Source organism: Carassius auratus, chromosome 28 (genome assembly GCF_003368295.1).
Source record: "Carassius auratus strain Wakin chromosome 28, ASM336829v1, whole genome shotgun sequence".
In the NCBI taxonomy this organism is placed as follows: domain Eukaryota; kingdom Metazoa; phylum Chordata; class Actinopteri; order Cypriniformes; family Cyprinidae; genus Carassius; species Carassius auratus.
In genome coordinates this window covers 18734796-18757564 of record NC_039270.1, presented here as the reverse complement: position 1 = coordinate 18757564, position 22769 = coordinate 18734796, and the positions used below count along the sequence as shown (strand labels likewise).

General features: G+C 44.0%; 1 protein-coding gene across 1 annotated transcript in view; it reads right to left on the bottom strand.

The window, feature by feature from the left end:
• LOC113047094 (tetraspanin-18-like) overlaps nt 1–22546 on the bottom strand; it is a 37472-nt gene extending 14926 nt beyond the window's left edge. Inside the window, exons 1-2 of the mRNA XM_026208349.1 lie at nt 22469–22546; nt 22289–22366 (exon numbers count right to left, since the gene is read on the bottom strand). Of these exons, the coding sequence (XP_026064134.1) occupies nt 22289–22351 (63 nt within the window). The 5' untranslated portion in view covers nt 22352–22366; nt 22469–22546. The remainder of the gene's footprint in view (nt 1–22288; nt 22367–22468) is intronic.
• Nucleotides 22547–22769: the final 223 nt, after the last annotated feature.

Below are 22769 nucleotides of genomic sequence, written 5' to 3'. Positions count from 1 at the left end.
ACGTCACTACCGGTGCGACTATAAACAGGCACCGGGAAAACACGTTATCCTCTTCTTCGTCTTCACCGACTCTTCTGTTTGAAGCGTGCATCTGAAAGAACCGGTAAGAGCGATCTTTCTATGTATATCATGGCGACTACTAGCAAGTGTTCAGACAATGTGTGCATCTGTGTCTGCATTATTTGACACCCGATGACACACGCGATCTTTGCGTCATTTGTTTGGGTGAAGAGCATGCACTGGATGTCTTTGTGGAGGCAATCTGCATGCATTGTGTGCGTTTTTTTCAAGGGAAAAAAATCTCCGCTCTCGTTTGACTCTCTTCTGAAAAAAAAGGAAAAAAGGCAGCCATCTGCTTCCCGCAGTTTAGGACCCACCACTGCTGAGGCACGGAGGAGAATGAGCTTGTGAGAATACAGGTGGATCTGTCTGAATGGTTTAAAGAGGGATTTTCCCTTTCGCGTTTGCAATGGCGGCGGTTGAGAGAGAGCCTCGGAAGGATGATGTTATATCTTTAACTCTTTCTGATACTGAGGTTAGTGCTCTGCTGGTTTACCCAGGAAAAAAAAGCAGGAGATATTTGAGGATGGTGAAGAGGCTGAGGCTCTAGCACTTTAAATACAGTTGCTCCTCTACACTTAAGGAAGATTAAGGAAAACAGTTTGACACCATGGTATAATGAGCATACTCGCACCCTAAAGAGAGCAGCCCGAAAAATGGAGCGCAGCTGGAGGAAAACAAAACTAGAGGTATTTCGTATTGCTTGGCGGGAAAGTAACCTATCCTACGGAAAAGCATTAAAAACTGCTAGATCCGCTACTTTTCTTCTCTTTTAGAAGAAAACAAACATAACCCCAGGTATTTATTCAATACAGTGGCTAAATTAACGAAAAATAAAGCCTCAACAAGTGTTGACATTTCCCAACACCACAGCAGTAATGACTTTATGAACTACTTTACTTCTAAAATTTATACTATTAGAGATAAAATTGCAACCATTCAGCCGTCAGCTACAGTATCGCATCAGACAGTGCACTATATACCCCCCGAGGAACAGTTCCACTCATTCTCTACTATAGGTTAGGAAGAATTGTATAAACTTGTTAAATCATCTAAACCAACAACATGCATGTTAGACCTTATACCATCTAAGCTCCTAAAAAATGTGCTTCCAGAAGTCATAGGTCATCTTATGACTATTATTTATTCCTCATTGCCATTAGGATATGTCCTCAAAACCTTCAAACTGTTATTAAGCCTCTCATCAAAAAAACACATCTTGAACCCAAAGAACTAGTTAATTATAGAATAATCCCAAATCTCCCTTCTGTCCAAGATACTAGAAAAAGTGTTATCCTCACAATTATATTCCTTCTAAGAGAAAAATGGTATATGTGAGGATTTCCAGTCAGGATTTAGACCGTATCATAGTACTGAGACTGCTCTCCTTAGAGTTACAAATGACCTGCTCTTATCATCTGATCGTGGGTGTATTTCTCTATTAGTTTTATTGAATCTTAGTGCTGTGTTTGACACAATTGACCACAACATTCTTTTGCATAGACTTGAACACTTTGTTGGCATTAATGAAAGTGCACTAGCATGGTTTAAATCGTACTTATATGACCGCCATCAGTTCGTAGCAGTGAATGAAGATGTATCATATAGATCACAAGTGCAGTATGGAGTACCTCAAGGCTCAGTACTAGGACCGCTACTCTTCACGCTTTATATGTTACCCTTGAGAGATATCATCAGGAAACATGGTGTTAGCTTTCACTGTTATGCTGATGATACTCAGCTCTATATTTCTTCACGGGTCGGTGAAACACATCAATTTGAAAAACGAATGGAATGCATAGTCGATATAAAAAACTGGATGACAAGTAATTTCTTACTGCTAAATTCTGAAAAAACAGAGGTGTTAATTATAGGACCTAAAAACTATCTAAACACTATCTAAGACTTGATGGTTGCTCTGTCAATTCTTCGTCATCAGTTAGGAACCTAGGTGTGCTATTTGATCGCAATCTTTCCCTAGAAAGCCACGTTTCTAGCATTTGTAAAACTGCATTTTTCCATCTCAAAAATATATCTAAATTACGGCCTATGCTCTCAATGTCAAATGCAGAAATGTTAATCCATGCATTTATGACCTCAAGGTTAGATTTTTGTAGTGCTTTATTGGGTGGTTGTTCTGCACGCTTAGTAAACAAACTACAGCTAGTCCAAAATGCAGCAGCAAAAGTTCTTACTATAACCAGGAAGCATGACCATATTAGCCCGGTCCTGTCAACACTGCACTGGCTCCCTATCAAACATCGTATAGATTTTAAAATATTGCTTATTACTTATAAAGCCCTGAATGGTTTAGCACCTCAGTATTTGAATGAGCTCCTTTTACATTATAATCCTCTACGTCGGCTACGTTCTAAAAAAACTGAGGCAATTTGATAATACCTAGAATATCAAAATCAACTGCGGGCGGCAGATCCTTTTCCTATTTTGCGCCTAAACTCATTGTTCGGGAGGCAGACACACTCTTGCAGTTTAAATCTAGATTAAAGACCCATCTCTTTAACTTGGCTTTCACATAACATACTAATATGCTTTTAAAATCCAAATCCGTTAAAGGATTTTTAGGCTGCATTAATTAGGTAAACCGGAACCGGGAACACTTCACATAACACCCTAGGTACTTGCTACATCATTAGAAGAATGGCATCTACGCTAATATTTGTCTGTTTCTCTCTTATTCCGAGGTCCCCGTAGCCACCAGATCCAGTCTGTATCCAGATCAGAGTGTCACTGCAGTCACCCGGATCCAGTACGTATCCAGACCAGATGGTGGATCAGCACCTAGAAAGGACCTCTACTGCCCTGAAAGAGAGCAGAGACCAGGACAACTAGAGCCCCAGATACAGATCCCCTGTAAAGACCTTGTCTCAGAGGGCCACCAGGACAAGACCATAGGAAACAAATGATTCTTTTGCACAATCTGACTTTGCTGCAGCCTGGAATTGAACTACTGATTTTGTTTGGTCAGAGGAGAACCCCCCCCCCCAACTGAGCCTGGTTTCTCCCAAGGTTTTTTTCTCCATTATGTCACTGATGGAGTTTCGGTTCCTTGCCGCTGTCGCCTCTGGCTTGCTTAGTTGGGGTCACTTCCTCTACAGCGATAATGTTGACTTGATTGCAAATAAATGCACAGACAGTATTTAAATGAACAGAGATGACATCACTAAATTCAATGATGAACTGCCTTTAACTATCTTATTGCATTATTGACACACTGTTTTCCTAATGAATGTTGTTCAGTTGCTTTGATGCAATGTATTTTGTTTAAAGCGCTTTATAAATAAAGGTGACTTGACTTGACTTGACTTAATTCTCCTGCCCTGTGTATGTAGAGCTGTTGGAGGTTATGGATTGCGCCACGGCAAAGTTGGACTTGACATGAAAGTGCGCTAACAAGGTGATGCCCTCCAGCTCAGGTGAGCCTTCCATTTCTGCATGATATTCTACATAGATCAAATAGAAATGAAAGAGGATATTTTCTTCTCGTATCCATTGGTTTCGGCATAAGAGTATATGTGCCGACATCGATGTCGAGTATATGTGCCTCCTTGCCATCTAAGCCCCTTCAGAAACTCATCTCACTTAAATGGTAAGGCATATGCAGCAGCAGGTCAGGCTGTGGCTTTATAACACATGATGGTGGTGCTTCTAGCATATCATACTGATCTGCTAAGATAGAGGTATCTGATCAGGTATCCGAGCTGCGCCACACCACGGATCTCTCTGCGTGCTACCAAGCAGGCTGCCTCCGCCATGGGCAGGACTATGGCAGTCAAGGTGGTAGCAGAGAGACATCTGTGGATGAGGCTGGCAGACATCGGGAGGAAAGAAAAGGCTGTTTTCTTGATGCTCAGGTTTCGCCTTCTGAACTTTTCGTATTTCCGTTGAGATGGTGATCGAGAAGTTCAGGAAGATAAAGGCTTGCTTTGCAGAAGTTCAGGAAGATAAAGGCTTGCTCTGCAGCTTTCAGATCCTTCATTCTATGAAGGTCCAGGTCTGAGCCCCAACTGTCTTGATCTGAGGATCAAAGACAGGCACAGAAGGCTAGTGTTGCAACTCGCGGTCCTCCCCCACCTGCGGGCAGTGGTAAGAGGAATCGTGGGTCATGAGGACGTAAGCAGAACCTAAGGGGTGTGATCCAGACGAGGTAGCATTCTTGTCAGAATCAGAGTGATACCGAGGTATCTACTTGTTCCCTTTGGGGATTTTGTACTTCTGCTTTTATCCTCCCCTTTCTAATTTCCCTGTAACCACCAGCTCTCCACCTGATCGAGGTTAGGTGGAAACCTCTCGCATAAAAGTCTCCTATGCTGGACCTATGATGTTTTTGGCTGGTTCTATGTTCATAGCAACCACCCTACTGATGGTCTGGACTAAAAGGGGGCGCCCCTTGAGCAGGGCTTCAATGCAGGAGGGTGGGTGAGTAAATGTAACCCTCTCTGAGTGAGTGAGTGAGTGAGTGAGTGACGTGACATACAGCCAAGTATGGTGAATTCGTGCTCTGCTTTTAAGCCATCCAAAGTGCACACATACAGCAGTGAACCCACACACACACTGTGAACACACACCCGGAGCAGTGGGCAGCCATTTATGCTGCGGCGCCCGGGGAGCTGTTGGGGTTTCAGTGCCTTGCTCAAGGGCACCTAAATCGTGGTATTGAAGGTGGAGAAAGAACTGTACATGCACTCCCCCCCACCTACAATTCCTGCCGGCCCGAGACTCGAACTCACAACCCTTTGATTACAAGTCAGACTCTCTAACCATTAGGCCACAACTTCCCTATATGTACTTATATACTCTGTATATACTTATGTGTATTAAATTTTTGCTGGTGGTTATGTGTCTACTAGTAAACTCTGTGAGATTCTTTTACAGTTCTAAATTACAGAGTTTACTAAACACTCGCCAGCACCAGCCATCTGGCTTCATGTTCCTGTATTAGGCGGCTGACATCACAGGTTTCTGCGGGAGCCTCCTTGATCATCAGGCCTGGCACAGGACTGCAGGGAATTTCATGGATATCCGGTCAGGTCACCCTGAGGGGTCTCCTGACCTGTTAGTGGTGCTGTCGCATCCAGCGGGAAATGGAGGTGGCAGTTACAGAAATCTTCTTGTAAATGCTGCCTCAGGTGATGCTCCCCTTGCCCGAGGTTTGTAAAATTTTAGCTTGCCTCTCCCGTGCGATTCAGCGCCTCTGCGATCCTTACGAACCTTTAGGTACACACGATAAGCTTTGTATAATTTCTCAAAACTACATGGTGGTCAATATGCACGTGAACATTTTGCGCACTTTCTGAAATCCTTTATGGTAAGGGTTACACGGTCCGCTTCGTTCCCTTTCTTGAGATGATTAGACCTTGGATCCTTGGGCTCCATTCAGCCAGTGTGTATCTGTTTATACACTTCAAGCATCGCTTCCCTCAACATGAGGGGCTATTTGGGTGATTCTCGTGGTAATTTAGCAGCGCTCCCCTTTTTCCAAGAAGGGTCACCTATGAGCGTGCTACTCTGAGCTCGGAGTTCTCCTCTCATATGAGACTGAGTTCTCTGTTTTTTCACCAGAGCGCTCCATTGTTGTTTCCATAGATCAAGCAAATGAGTTTCAAACATACTGTTTTGAGATACACTATTCCATCTATGAGCTGCTCTATCACGAGAGCCCCTCCTTAGAACAGTATTTAAAAATCCATGCTATGATAAGTTTGCACGTGAAGTCTTTGTACACTTTCTTAAATACACACTGTGGTAAGTTCGCACACTAGTATTTTCTTGTTCTTTCCAAAATCTTATATGGTGAGGGCTTTGCACGGTTGCTTCATGCCCTTTCTTGAGTTGGTAAAAGCCCTGTTCATCTTGGGCGCCACTCCACCTATGTATCCTTGGATTCCCATCTAAACAGGGTGTTGCTACTAGAGAACTGTCGAGACAGCTCTTTCAGCAAGCTTATGCTTATGAGTACCCCTCAGGCGCAAAGACCCAGCCCAATCGGCCAATAGGGGGTGCTATAGTGAACAAAAACACGAAATTGCTCATAACTTGTAGACAGTTGTTTATAGATTTAAAACATTTTTTGAAACCTTGGGTCAAGGACGACAAAAGCCTAAAAGGTTAGATTCGCTCTACGGGGTCCGGTTTTCCCGCCATTTTTAAGTAAATACAAAATCTACTTTTGCAAACTGGTCCTAGGTTTTTCACCCGATTGGAAGCAATCCACTGCAGAAAGTAAATATCAATAATTATTTAAAAAAAGTACAAATTTCGACTCCCCATCGCATAGGGACGCCAAAACGTTCATAAGTGCAGGGGCCATTTTTACTAAAATTGCTATAACTCATGGACGGAATGAGATATCCTTACCAAACTTGGTACACTTGTGTAAGAGCTCATTCTTTGGTCAGATTAAAAAGATTGCACAGATCTGCCACTTGGTGGCTCTATAAGATGGAAAAAAACCTGAAAAAAACAGATGGGTGGAAAAATGCTCTAGTTATACCTATTTTTAAATACGGAGATGACAAAATGTCTTGTAACTACAGACCTATCAGTCTTCTCCCAGCTTTGTCTAAAGTCATGCACTTGAGACAAACCAGTATCTGAGTCCTATGCAATTTGGATTCAGGCACAACCATTCCACAGAATCTGCAATCTGTCTATTAACTGAAAATATCAAACAATCACTTGACCAGGGAAATGTAGCAGGTGCTGTGGTTCTAGATTTTAAAAAAGCATTCGATACAGTAAATCACAACATATTAATTTAAAAACTAGCTCATTAAGTTCAATTTATCCAAAAAAACATTGTCCTGGTTTGAATTATATGTAAAGGGCCATGAACAGTGTGTTGTGATTAATAGTGTGAGATCCATTTTTCTTAAAATTAAAACAGGTATTCCTCAAGGCACGGTCTTGGGACCCATACTCTTCAGTCTATATATTAATGACTTACCCGATGTAGAATGTCCAGATATAGGTCTACTGATGTATGCAGACGACACAGTGGTGTACGCATCTGCTGATACATGTATCTCTGTGGCTGACAAACTTAATGCTAATTTAGCAAGAATATCATCTTGGCTGGCCTCATCTTGTTTAACTTTAAATACTAAAAAAACAAACTCTGTCTACTTCTCTTTTCAAAAACTACCTCCAACACAACTTTTGAAAATAAAAATTAATGGGGAACTTATTGAACAAGTACCTGAAGTGAAGTATCTTGGAATAAATATAGATTATCAGTTGAATTTGAATCAGTTGAAGTCATATTAAGAAAATCTGTAAAACCATTAGGGCCAATTTGAGCTGTTTTATGATGATAAGAAACTGTCTGACTCTCGACTGTGCTTTTATTTTTTTTTAATTCTATGATTCTTTCACACATAACTTATGGCTTAACCACATGGTCTCAAGCTCATCAGTTATCAGTCAAACCAATAGAGTGTCTTTACAACCAAGCCTTGAAAGTTCTGGACAAGAAGAGAATAAGGTACCATCACTGCCAAATTATAAGTAAATATAAGATCTTAAGTTTTGCTAATTTTATTTCACTGCATCTGGTTAAACTGGTCTTCAAATGCTTAAATGATGCTGCTCCACTACCGCTCTGCAAAATAATAACAAGACAGCAAAGTACTAGATGCACTGGATTTGCTTCTAAAATCAATTGTTACATCCCTTTTCGTAGAACTTCATTTGCCCAGGTTCCTGTTTCAGTGAAAGAGGCAAAATTATGGAATGCTCTGCCAGATCATCTTAAATGCATCCCAACATTAGCCACCTTCAAAAAAAAAAAAAAAATCTAATTGTGGTTAATTCAGGAACAATGTTGCTCTCATATTTAGTCTTTTGACTTTGTCCTTCCTGTATACTTTTAGTACTTTTTTATTATTTCCCATTGTATTGCATTTTTATCCTTTTTCTTTCCCGTTCTTTTATTAATGTTGATGTTAATGAAACTGTATTTGTTTCTTTCTCCCTTTTTTTTTTTTTACCAAAAAGCCCTACTAGGGACAAGTGTTGTAAATTAGCTTTAGCTAAAAACATTATGATATATGCATCAGATGACTGTCAAAGTTTATCTATGTTATTTGTATCTGTCCCTATCAAAATAAACTTAACTTAAATTGCTAAAGCTATGCAACCTTTGGTCTGATCGACTGGAAAATTGTTATGCAGTGTCTTTGTCCAATGTGCCATAAGGATCTATGAGGATATTGGCATATCTCAAAAAAACATGGCCATTTGCCAATGAAGTTTGAGCACCTATTAGACAAGGTTAAAGGAGGTCAATCAGAACAAAACTCGATGTGCATGTTTTACTCATGGCCCACAAGCTCTGTAAGAATTGTGAAATAAATCAGCCAGTAGTTGGCGCTAACGAGAATTTTTGTTTCGAACATCCACACAATATGCATATAATTTGATAGATCTCCTAAATGAGAAACTTTGTCTCAATAACCATTGCTGTCAATCAAATCATTTGTTAACTATTCTCAATTATGTTAAAAATCCTACTTTTGTGAACTAGTCCAAGGTTTTTTTTTACCCAATTATAATATAACACTGTTATAGTTATAAAGGTTAAGCACAGTGATGAATTAGAAATTGCAATTTATGACCACTAGATGGCAGCATAAGACAACTAATGGGCTTATTAAACTCTGAAAATTTACCTTTTCTCATAGATTTCCTTTTGGATTCATTTGGATTTGGGACATTTTAAATCTCAATGTTCATCCAGATATATCAGTTTTCACAGTTTTGCCAGATTACGATTACAGTGACACCTGAAAATGACATCTAAACTCTCAAAAAGAGAAGACTTTCAATAAGTTTTGTATCATCACTTATTTCAAATATCTATATCTGCAACAAAATGCGTGTGCATGTATAGCTGTGTATGTGTGTGTCTTTTTGTTTATGTGAGTCTGTGTGAATATGCTTATAGAGTATTAATATACTAGTTTAATCATTTAATTTTAGTGTGTGTGTGCATGTGTGTCTGTGAGCCTATTCTTCATTTTGGATGTGTTCAGAGCTGAAACTTGGCAAGAAGGTAGAGCTCCCCGAGGGGACATTCTGAACGTCTAGGCCCAATCGGCCTATGGGGGCCACTACAACGACCAACAATGCATTAGTGCTTATCACTCCTAAACCGCTTGTCATAGACTCTAATATTAAGAAGCCTTGGGTCAAGTCTAATTAAAAATGGTCACTCTGATTTTGGCCCTTATCAAGATGAATTTATCAAGATGAAATTTAAGATTTAAAAAATCTCTTTCAGCAGCTCTAAATTAATTTCAAAATGACAATCCATATATCAGCTGTTCCTTCATCTTGGCTGAGCTTTCAACGTTGTTACGGGAAAGGTTGAAGCTGAATGTTTAGTTCTTGTCACATGACCTGCAGTGCGCTTGCGGCTCTCGGAAAAGTTTATATGTTTTTAACTGCGGTGCGACCACGTCACTTCCATTATGAGCGCGCCTACATTGGAAATAACGAACTTGAACGCGCAAAAGACGCGATGTGTGAACGGCCCTAAGAACTGCGGTCTTCTACAGTACTTTAAATATGCCGTGGACAATCACAGAAAAGTGACCGAATTCAAGAACATTGTTGCTGCATCTCTCAATCGACGAATAAACACCGCTAACTTGGAGAATGCGTTGAAAACTCCTCTTATCGCGTCCGCCAGAGACAGTTTATAAGAGACATGCCACTTACTCCATCCTCAATACAACTATATAAGGAAAACCCATAACGGCAAAGATGGTGGTTGTTGCACATGTCCCGCCCCTCCCGCTGGAAAGCCAATCTTCTGCTTTTAACAGTCAAGCCGGGAAAACATTTAAGCCTATCGTCTGGTTCCACTGATGTATGCGCACAGTTGAGGATCCCTTGCGCATGCGTAGCAAAGGTATAACCTCTGGGGAAAAAAGGCATTTTAAACCTTATTTTGAGGCAAAGTCATCAAAATTTTTCAGTGATTTTCATCATATTTTACTCCTGTTCTATACATGCTGTTTTATGTCCTGGTGACCAGTGAAAGTGCAGTTCTGACTCTTTGCCCATTCATTTAGGTAGGAGCTGGTCTTGTTATTCTGAAATAGCTGCCCGGAGGCATTGCCAAGATGGCGGCCGAGTGGCACGACTTGCCTGAAAGGACTTTGAGTACGCCCTAGACCCTCGGCACAAACATCTCAGGTTTCTCGATGAAACATGAGAGAAGTAGGAAAAAAAAACTTTTTTGAACATTATCAGAACATTTTCCTTGATGCGAGTGGTGCGTCACCAATGATGAAGAGGATGCAATGGCCACTCATCAGAAAAGGCGGAGCCAGTTCTTCAGCGATGATTACAGAGTCCAGCCGAGACGAGTGGGAACAGTTCTAGCTGGAGCCATGTATTCCACCAGATGATGATCCCATTCAGTGGTGAAATGAAAACACGAAGCACTTCACAAATCTTATTCGCTTAGCACACCGTTATTTGTGAGTCCCAACAACGTCTGTGCCGTCAGAGCACGTTTTCTACGCGGACGGCCTTATTGTCAACAGACTAAGTAGCTGACTTTCCCCCGATCATGCTTACATATCCGTATTTCTTAACAAGAACATGTAAAACAATAGAAAAAAAGATTTCCTACAGTTTAAAAGTTTCAAAGTTAAGTGTAGGCTATGTTCTACAATAGCCTAATTGCTGCAGGCTGCTTTACGTTTTTTCTTTGTTCACTTTTTTTTTCTTCACTTTTTTTTCCTTTGCTTTTAATCTGTACTTTTGTTTGTTTGCACGCATTGTTAAAGGTTTTCAGCTACAAAACACCATGTGTAATGTTCAAGCTTATTGTGTGTAAGCTTGTTCAAAATGACGGAAACAATAAATGTTGCTGAAAAATAAAGTCTGTCTATTCGAATATTCATTTTTTTGTGAGCTCAAATATTCAAATGTGATATACAGTATTGTTCAAAATAATAGCAGTACAATGTGACTAACCAGAATAATCAAGGTTTTTAGTATTTTTTTTATTGCTACGTGGCAAACAAGTTACCAGTAGGTTCAGTAGATTCTCAGAAAAAAAATGAGACCCAGCATTCATGATATGCACGGTCTTAAGGCTGTGCAATTGGGCAATTAGTTGAATTAGTTGAAAGGGGTGTGTTCAAAAAAATAGCAGTGTGGCATTCAATCACTGAGGTCTTCAATTTTGTGAAGAAACAGGTGTGAATCAGGTGGCCCCTATTTAAGGATGAAGCCAACACTTGTTGAACATGCCTTTGAAAGCTGAGGAAAATGGGTCGTTCAAGACATTGTTCAGAAGAACATCGTACTTTGATTAAAAAGTTGAGGGGAGAGGGGAAAACCTATAAAGAGGTGCAAAAAATGATAGGCTGTTCAGCTAAAATGATCTCCAATGCCTTAAAATGGAGAGCAAAACCAGAGAGACGTGGAAGAAAACGGAAGACAACCATCAAAATGCATAGAAGAATAACCAGAATGGCAGAGGCTCAGCCAATGATCACCTCCAGGATGATCAAAGACAGTCTGGAGTTACCTGTAAGTACTGTGACAGTTAGAAGACGTCTGTGTGAAGCTAATCTATTTTCAAGAATCCCCCGCAAAGTCCCTCTGTTAAAAAAAAGGCATGTGCAGAAGAGGTTACAATTTGCCAAAGAACACATCAACTGGCCTAAAGAGAAATGGAGGAACATTTTGTGGACTGATGAGAGTAAAATTGTTCTTTTTGGGTCCAAGGGCCACAGGCAGTTTGTGAGACGACCCCCAAACTCTGAAATCAAGCCACAGTACACAGTGAAGACAGTGAAGCATGGAGGTGCAAGCATCATGATATGGGCATGTTTCTCCTACTATGGTGTTGGGCCTATTTATCGCATACCAGGGATCATGGATCAGTTTTCATATGTTAAAATACCTGAAGAGGTCATGTTGCCCTATGCTGAAGAGGACATGCCCTTGAAATGGTTGTTTCAACAAGACAATGACCCAAAACACACTAGTAAACGGGCAAAGTCTTGGTTCCAAACCAACAAAATTAATGTTATGGAGTGGCCAGCCCAATCTCCAGACCTTAATCCAATTGAGAACTTGTGGGGTGATATCAAAAATGCTGTTTCTGAAGCAAAACCAAGAAATGTGAATGAATTGTGGAATGTTGTTAAAGAATCATGGAGTGGAATAACAGCTGAGAGGTGCCACAAGTTGGTTGACTCCATGCCACACAGATGTCAAGCAGTTTTAAAAAACTGTGGTCATACAACTAAATATTAGTTTAGTGATTCACAGGATTGCTAAATCCCAGAAAAAAAAAATGTTTGTACAAAATAGTTTTGAGTTTGTACAGTCAAAGGTAGACACTGCTATTTTTTTGAACACACCCCTTTCAACTAATTGCCCAATTGCACAGCCTTAAGAGCGTGCATATCATGAATGCTGGGTCTTGTTTGTTTTCTGACAATCTACTGAACCTACTGGTAACTTGTTTGCCACGTAGCAATAAAAAATATACTAAAAACCTTGATTATTCTGGTTAGTCACATTGTACTGCTATTATTTTGAACAATACTGTATGTGGAAAACGCCCATCCCTAGTGTTCAGGGCTCACGAAGAGAGAGGCGTCTCAAAACACTTTTTGTAACATGGAATTTGCCTCTTTTTGCTCTTGTACCAACAAAAACATACACAATATGTCAAAATATCCGTCTTGGAAATTATGTTATAAAAAACTGTCGTTTCCCTTTCAGTCGGTCACGTTCGACGTTACGAATGGGATCTCGCCCGAGAGCCCAATCACCTTCGAGTGGTACAAAACGAGCCAATGGTACACAAAGTACCTTGGTCTGCGGAATTTGCATCGCAAGCTCCGCCCCGCAGAGCGGGTATATAAGGAGCAACGCGAGCAACTCGCATTCAAGCTTTCGCTTCGGAGCCGACCACATCGCTTGCTGCAATCACCGGAGTGTTTACAAGCAAGAGCTGGTGTTGGTGTGACGGCGCGATTCAGCGGTTCGTCTGGGTTTCCTGCGACAGCTCCCGCGTTCCCCTGAGCGCTTCTACACCTCTAAAAGAGACAAATTTATCTCACAAAAGAGATACGGGCCGATTTGCGTCTTTTTAAAGATGTCATTTCACCCGTGTGTTTCTGGGTGCGGTCGATATATCGCTCCTCGTGACGGTCACGATCGCTGTGTCACGTGTCTGGGCTTCCAGCACGCTGAGACTGCGTTGGTGGATGGCTCGTGTCCTCATTGCGGGGACATGACCATCTCGGCGTTGAGATCGAGACTCGATTACCTTAAAAGGTATAGAGTCCCCTCTGCCACACCCCGTTCTAGCTCTTCTTCTCGTAAGAGAGCTACTTCGGCTGGTGGCCAGGGTGATCTGAGGGTTACCGTGTGGGCTTCCCCGACGAGCTAACCTCCTCGGGCCACACCCCCCTCACATACGCCGCAGTCGGTTGAGTTCCCGGATGAGTTTGCTGGACCCTCTCAGGCTCCTGACATCTCATTTGGGGCTCGCGAAGAGGACCGTATGTCGATCGCCGCATCGCAAGGCGGGCTTGAGTCCTCGGGAGATGAGGGTTCGGCTGCGTTGCCTCCCTCGGGAGTGCCAGCGTTGTCCGAGTCCGATTCGGGGCTGACGGCCGTGCTTTCCCGGGCAGCGGAGAGCATCGGGCTTGAGTGGAATCCTCCACCCTGTCCCGAGCGCTCAAGGCTGGATGATTGGTTCCTGGGGGCTGCTCATGCGGATCGCCAGCACCCCCCTCTGGTTCCTTTCTTCCCGGAAGTGCACCAGGAAGTAACTAGTTCATGGAAGGCACCTTTAACTGCCCAAAACCGTTTTGGTTCTTCCTCCGCCTTCACTGCCCTCGATGGCGGGGCGGCCAAGGGGTATGCTGGGATTCCCCCGGTGGAGCGTTCTGTTGCGATGCAACTGTGTCCACAGAGCGTCTCCGCTTGGCGTGGTGGTCCCAAGCTGCCCTCCAAAGCCTGTAAGTTCTCATCCACGCTTGTGGTCAAGGCTTACAGAGCTGCGGGCCAGGCCGCTTCTGCCCTGCATGCCATGGCCTCACTGCAGGTCTATCAGGCAAAGCTGCTCCGGCAGCTGCACGAGGGCAGTGCTGACCCAGGGGTTTTGCAGGAGGCGCGCACTGCAACCGACCTCGCTCTCCGGGCGACGAAGGTCACTGCGTGCTCCTTGGGTCAGGTGATGTCCACTTTGGTGGTCCAGGAGCGCCACCTATGGCTGAACCTGGCAGATATGAGGGAGTCTGATCGGGCTCAGCTCCTCAACTCCCCGGTCTCCCAGGATGGCCTCTTCGGCGACGCGGTAGAGAGCTTTGCCCAGCAGTTCTCTGCCGCCCAGAAGCAGTCTGAGGCCATCAGACACATCCTGCCCCGGCGGCCCTCTGCCGGCGCAACCGCCTCAGCCTTCTCGTCGCCGAGGGCGCCCCCCTTCGGCCTCCTCCACTCCCGCTCGGCCACAGCAGCAGCCTTCACCCCGGCCACAGCGAGGAGATGGCCGCAGAAGGGCGGCGCAACCTGTCTCTGCCCCTAAACCTGCCAAACGCCAGGCCAAGCGGCGTTCCTGAGATGGGCGACCCGGAGTTGGAGACGTCAGATCATCGGGAGATGGTAGCAGAATCCTTTGTTCTCGTTTTCTTTTTGTTCCGCCACTGGCCCTGCGGCCGGTGGTACCCAAACCTTCACTAAAAGAGCTGTTTCCTCTACCTCCGGGTCCCAAGAGGCCACGAACGACAGCTGGCGACGCGCTTCCTCATCGCTCTCGTTCTCCTCTCCCCTTGCCAGTTTCCATGCAAAGACGGCTCGAGAATGCTTCGCCTTCTCATGCCCTCTTTGCCACTTGGAGTCAGACGAGTGCCCGCACTCCGCCCCCGCTAAGGGACTCTATGCCTCCCATGCCGGGGCTGTCTGCTCCACCACGCTGCCCCACTGTGGGTACGCCTGTAGTCCCCTTGACCCCGCTGGTTTGGTTCCTGGGAGCCTGGTTTGAGCTCCCCAGGCCTTCCCGCTGGCTCATCCGGACGCTCAGGCTCGGCTACGCGATTCAGTTCGCCCGGCGTCCCCCCAGGTTTCGGGGTGTCCACGCGACGATGGTGGGCAAGGATGCCCCTGTCATGTGCGCGGAGGTCGCGACCCTGCTGGCAAAGGGCGCGATAGAGCCGGCCCCTCCAGCCGACATGAACTCCGGCTTTTACAGCCCTTACTTCATAGTACCCAAGAAGTCAGGTGGGTTACGGCCAATCCTGGACCTGCATGCCTTGAACCGAGCTCTGCACAGACTCCCGTTCAAGATGCTAACGCCCAAGCGCATTTTCGAATGCATTCGTCCGATGGATTGGTTTGCAGCGATCGACCTGAAGGACGCGTACTTTCATGTCTCCATTCTTCCTCGACACAGACCGTTTCTTCGGTTTGCTTTCGAGGGGCAGGCATATCAGTACAAGGTTCTCCCATTCGGGTTGGCCCTGTCTCCCCGCGTCTTTACGAAGGTCGCGGAGGGAGCCCTGGCTCTCTCAGGGAACAAGGTGTCCGTATCCTCAACTACCTCGACGACTGGCTGATCCTAGCTCACTCTCGAGAGCGGTTGTGCGAGCACAGGGATCTGGTGCTCAGACACCTCGCCCAAATGGGTCTTCAGGTCAACTGGGAAAAGTGCAAACTCTCCCCTGTGCAGAGGATGTCTTTTCTCGGTATGGAAATCGACTCGGTCGCCATGTTCGCGCAGCTTACGAACGAGTGCGCGCAGTCACTGCTGAATTGCCTGAAACAATTCGAGGGCAAGAGAGCGGTTCCACTGAAACTGTTTCAGAGGCTCCTGGGGCATATGGCATCCACGGCGGCAGTCATACTGCTCGGGCTACTCCATATGAGACCGCTTCAGCACTGGCTTCACGACCGAGTCCCGAGATGGGCATGGCAACAGGGCACGCTCCGAGTTACCATCACTCCGGCCTGCCGCCGATACTTCACCCCGTGGTTGGACCCTTCGTTTCTACGGGCCGGCGTGCCCCTAGAACCGGTGTCCAGACATGTTGTTGTGTCAACAGATGCCTCTGCCACGGGCTGGGGTGCCATGTGCAACGGGCATGCTGCGTCAGGCTCCTGGACAGGACCCCGACTTCAGTGGCATGTCAATTGCCTCGAGTTGCTAGCAGTACGTCTTTCTCTGCACCGCTTCAGGGCCCTGCTGAAGGACAAGCACGTTCTGGTCCGTACGGACAACACTGCGACCGTAGCGTACATCAACCGTCAAGGTGGTCTACGCTCCCGCCACATGTCGCAACTCGCTCGCCATCTCCTCCTGTGGAGTCACAAGCATCTGAGGTCGATTCGTGCCATTCACATTCCGGGCAGGCTCAATCGTGCAGCCGACAAGCTCTCACGACAGCAGTCTCGCCCCGGGGAATGGAGACTCCACCCCCAGTCGGTTCAGCTGATTTGGGAACACTTCGGAGACGCTCAGGTAGACCTGTTTGCCTCTCCAGAAAATTCCCACTGCCAGTTGTTTTACTCCCTGACCGAGGGCACCCTCGGCACAGACGCCCTGGCGCACAGCTGGCCGCTGGGCCTGCGCAAGTATGCGTTTCCCCCAGTGAGCCTTCTTGCACAGACATTGTGCAAGATCAGGGAGGACGAGGAGCAGGTCCTCATGGTTGCGACTTTTTGGCCCGGCCGGACCTGGTTCCCCGAACTTGTACTCCTCGCGACAGCCCCTCCCTGGCCAATTCCTCTGAGGAAGGACCTTCTTTCTCAGAGACGGGGCACCCTCTGGCACCCACGTCCCGATCTGTGGAACCTACATGTGTGGGTTCTGGACGGGTCACGGAAGGTTTAGGTACCTTGCCACCTCAGGTGGTAGCTACCATCACTTCAGCTAGAGCCATGTCCACCAGACATGCCTATGCTTTGAAGTGGAACCTCTTCGTCACTTGGTGTTCTTCACGGTGTGAGGACCCCTGGAAATGCCCGGTTGGGTCAGTGCTTTCCTTTCTTCAGGAGGGGTTGGAACGAAGGCTGTCTCCTTCCACCCTCAAGGTCTATGGGGCTGCTATTTTGGCTCACCATGACCCCGTTGAAGGTAAGTCTCTTGGAAGGCACGATCTGATCATCAGGTTCCTGAGAGGAGCAAGGAGGCTCAATCCGCCTCGCCCTCAGCAAGTCCCCTCTTGGGACCTCGCAGTGATTCTATCAGCACTGCAGAGAGCTCCCTTCGAACCCTTGCTCTCAGTAGAGCTAAAGTTTTTATCTTTGAAAACTGAGCTCCTGACGGCTTTGGCTTCGGTGAAGAGGGTCGGGGACCTGCAGGCCACCTACGTGGACAGAACTCGGTGCCTTAGGACCTCAGACCAGCTCTTTGTCTGTTACGGAGGCCAGTAGAAGGGAAAGGCTGTCTCCAAGCAGAGGTTATCCCACTGGATAGTGGATGCTATTGTCCTGGCTTATCAGGCTCGAGACCTGCCATGCCCCCTAGGGGTGAGAGCTCACTCAACTAGGAGCGTAGCTTCCTCCTGGGCGCTGGCGCATGGCGCCTCGCTAGCAGACATCTGTAGAGCTGCGGGCTGGGCGACACCTAACACATTCGCGAGATTTAATAATCTCTGTGTAGAGCCCGTGTCCTCCCGGGTACTCGCCCCTTCGGGCCAGTAAGGACCTGCTCGGTGTCAATCCGCTTGCTGCGCCATTCCACTCCGCGGACTGGATGCGTGCACTATTCCCCTCAGGTGAGTTCCTCAGTCAGAACCCTGGGTTCCTCCAGCACTGTTGATGTCCAACGCTTGTGTACATGCCCTTTGGTCAGCCATGTGTGGGACTAGGTGCCTCCATGTGTCGTGATTCCCCTTCTGGGCAATCCCACGTGTGTATGTCCACAGTAAGTCTTTCCCTTGGCAAGCCCCTTGCCAGCTCTGTCGTTGAAACTTCCACCCTGCGGGCTGGGTACCTCAGAGTTCTTACATATCACCACCTTGGTAGATACCTGCTTCTGTAAGTCCTCCCACGGGCAGGCAGCCTGCTAGCATATGTCCAGCTGGAATATGCTACCCAGTGTATTCTGTGCGAGCTATAGGCCCTCACTCGTGCTGGCCTCACAACAGGGTGCTATCACTCACACGGGTCGCTGGAAGACAGCCATGTGGCGTTTTGTAAGGGACCCCATTCGTAACGTCGAACGTGACCGACTGAAAGGGAACGTCTTGGTTACGTATGTAACCCTCGTTCCCTGAAGGAGGGAACGGAGACGTTACGTCCCCTTGCCACATCGCTGTTCCGCTGAACGGCCGGGTCACTGGCTCGGCTCCTCAGCGAAGACTTGAATGCGAGTTGCTCGCGTTGCTCCTTATATACCCGCTCTGCGGGGCGGAGCTCGCGATGCAAATTCCGCAGACCAAGGTACTTTGTGTACCATTGGCTCGTTTTGTACCACTCGAAGGTGATTGGGCTCTCGGGCGAGATCCCATTCGTAACGTCTCCGTTCCCTCCTTCAGGGAACGAGGGTTACATACGTAACCAAGACGTTACGTCTTAAGTAAACAGTAAAAAAAATATTGGATGTGTATTATATTGGATGTTTCATCTCTCTTAAAGTGACCGCGCCTAATTTAGCTACTAGCTGCTGTAATGTTAATCCAAGAAAATTAAAGATTTTTTTTTTAGCTTTAATAGTAGGTGCAGGACACTATAATTAATTTAGGTAAGAGAGTATAGCAAAATAAAGCGAGCTGTGACATATTATGCCCCAAAAAAATCTTCATACATTGGACTACTAGTGAAATTGATAGAAAACAAAATGGGACCAAAAATTATTAAGACACTTTGACTTCACCATGTTTTGCTTATGTGTTTTTTTTTCCTGAATTGCTAATGCAACCTTTTGACACCACAGACTGAACAAAATAAGTATTGCTTGGTAATTGTTCAACAAAGTATTGATAGTTGTGCAAATATTGTCATACTAATTGTCATACTAGTTGTCTGAAGTTTTGGTTGATTGTAATCCATTACATATCTTTCTATCAAAGTTATCTGACATTATCAAGATTAATTTGTTCTGACAGTTCAACTCTGAGTTCTTGTCATATTTTCTTACCAATTTATGAACTAGAGCAAATAAACTGTGATAATGTAAGAAATGTTCAAGGTGTCTGAATACATTTTGGTTTGACTGTTAAAATTTTTACAGTGAAGACTGCAGTGCTATATTATATTTAATTATTTGTTTTATGTACCTGGACACCTACAAACATGAAACAATTTAAACATTGTGCAATTAGCACAAATAAATAAATAGAATGAACATATAAATCAAACAATTTCAAACAGCTAACCCCAGCTACGGCCCTGCATGTGTATCCAGCTCATACATACAGGTCCTTCTAAAAAAATTAGCATATTGTGAAAAAGTTCATTATTTTCCATAATGTAATGATAAAAATTAAACTTTCATATATTTTAGATTCATTGCACACCAACTGAAATATTTCAGGTCTTTTATTGTTTTAATACGGATGATTTTGGCATACAGCTCATGAAAACCCCAAATTCCTATCTCAAAAAATGAGCATATCATGAAAAGGTTCTCTAAACGAGCTATTAACCTAATCATCTGAATCAACTAATTAACTCTAAACACCTGCAAAAGATTCCTGAGGCTTTTAAAAACTCCCAGCCTGATTCATTACTCAAAACCGCAATCATGGGTAAGACTGCCGACCTGACTGCTGTCCAGGAGGCCATCATTGACACCCTCAAGCATGGAGGAACACAACACTTACCATTTCGTTGACACATCCTACGAAGATCTGTAGCTGACGAGAAGAATCTTCCTGACGCACACATGTACAGAATGATCTGAAGACAAAAGACCTTTTGATGCACCTGTGGTGTATCTATTTATAGCCCCATGTTGCACGCGTGCGCCCCGATGACATCATCAACCGAGGCTATATCACCACCGGGTCAATTCTATCGACGTGTTACACACATTATTCACCGCTGGTCACAAATAAGACGTTTCCCAATGCGCTGAGCAGTGCAGCATCGACTGAAGCTTTCGAAAGGGAACTGAAGCAAATCTTTCACTGAAGGTTGAAATCCATTCTGTAGAGAATTTTTTCCCATGGGTTCTCGGGCAAGTTCCAAATGGAAGTGATCATCCCTATACCCTTGGAGTGGGGACTTTGGAGTGAGCAGGGGACATGCGTGCCATTAACCCTCTAAGGGGCAAAATTCGCAAAATTGCGAAAAGACGTCATATTTAATAAAATAGACTGTAGTTCCTTATGGTGTAATATCTCATTTTTATTCCCTTCCACTAAATGGAGTACATTGATTCTAGACCAACATTACCTTGTGTTCCTATTCAAAGTGAGCTCTCGTGTCATTGACATGAAAAGCAGTTCATTTCATAGCGTACGAGTAAAAGGTAAGATTTATGTGAGAAAATCGCCAAATGGCTAATAGTAAGTTGTACCATGAGGATGTGTTGCAAATGTTGTTCGCCGATTCTGACTATGAATGCAATATTTCTCTTTTGGAAATGACGATCAGTCGTCTAATTATCGCGCTTCTCACGGTACATCTTTGCAGCGGAATGGTGCCACCGTGCAAGGCGAGAGTGTTCACAAAGCACAAACAAGCGATCATTTCGACCCTTTGCTCAACGGGAATGCGGGTGGCAGGGGTGAATGTGGTCATAGTGTCCATAGGAGAGCTGCTGCTGATCGCACTCGCTCTAATACGCGGCCGGGAGACAGTACAGGTGCAGTCTGTGTGGAGAAGGTGCGCTCTGCGCTGTGTCATGCAATGAGAGGTATACTGTCAAGGATTATAAACTAGATTACCTAGATACCCGATTGGGAAGATAGCTGGTCAACTGATCAAAAAATAGGCACATGTATTTTACTATGGCACAGTAATATAGTAGTAATTTACTACTTATTCCGTGTTTTGTTTTTTGTTTTTTACCCTGAACATTCGGAATGAGAATATATATATATATATATATATATATATATATATATATATATATATATCCACACACACACACACACACACAATCATACACTAACAAAAAAACCTTGCAAGTTCAAATATCCATTCATTATCTATTATGTCCTGAATATTACTGATGAACTGATCAAAAAGTAGGCAACTGTTCACATGTGTTTTACTGTACTATATAGTGTAGTAATATAGAAATAGTTTAGTACTTTCCCCTGTTTTATTGTTGGCTTTCTCTTTTCTGATAATTTAAAATGAAGATAAAAAGACAAACACAATTCAATATATAATATTTCCTGAATATTATGAAATTCGAGATGGCTGCCCCCCGGTGATGTCATAATATGCAAATTAGATGAGTATATTTACACCCCACATAAACTTTCGGTCATGCCCAACATTTTTCTAATTGACAGTAGATCTCTATCTTTAAGCCCTTTCAAGCCACAAGCTTTTGAAATCTTGATCTCAAAATACAGCATTTTTTCCACAAAAGAAACCCTGGTGCCTAAAGGGTTAAGTAGTTGTTAGGAATGCACTTTACAAAAAGAGGGATAAAATTTATGATCATCTTTATCTGGGATGTTCCTGTGACAACGCCTCTGTCAGCAGATGTCGCTGTTTTACTGTCATAAATGTCTTTTTATAGTTGCTTGCATAACTGTTGCAAATAAACATACATTTTATATTTTAAAACAGTTTTTAAAATATGCTATATAATATATAATATACATATATATATATAATATGTATGTGTGTGTGTGTGTGTGTGTTTGTGTGTGCAAAGAACATATCAGAGCTTAACTGAATATTGTAATTTTTTAACCAATATTATCAGTTAAACTCAGGAGCTGAATTAACTTTTCGAATTTCAGTAGTATCCAGGTACAGGTATTGAATAATTTAAAAACAGATTGAAGTTACAAAAAGTTATTCAGTCTTTTATCAGAAGTCTTTCATTGTTTGATTAACATTGCTTACAGAAATCACAGCTTTTCCAAAATTGTATGGCTTCATTTATGTTACCAAAACTTTTCCAAGCCTGGAAATGGCCATTTAAAAATTCCATGACCGTTTGAACCCTGTGTTTACATTTATAGGATTTTTAAATCAAAGGAGACAGTGTTTAATTAATAGACAAGCAATAAATAATGAATAAAAACTGAGGCTTACTCACAGCAAAAAGAATGTTGGATAAGATCAGGAAACATCTACACATATGGATGGAACTTTTCATCATGAACCAATTTTTTCACTGCAAGAAAAAGCCTTTAACTGAACATGATCTATGGATTACATCTTAATGGACTATTTAAAAGCCCATTTTTTATTAATTGTACTATATAAATAAACTTACCTCAAAGATACTGAGCTATGGTTGTGTGGTGATTGCCTCCAGATAGACTCTGATGTGTTCACTCACTAGGCTCATTTGAAATTTAAGTAGGTAGCTGCAGTGAGGGGAGGAGTGAGAAGAGTGCAGGCAAGATAGACAGTTCACTCCTCTCCAAGAAGATCAGACACCTAAGCAGTGGTGGACAAAGTTAAAAAATCAAGCACTGGTGTAAATCAGACTTAAATTAATTTTAAGTCCAAAGAAAAAATATTTGTACTATATTAACCTATGTAGTGGATATAAAAAAAAGACAGGAAAAAAA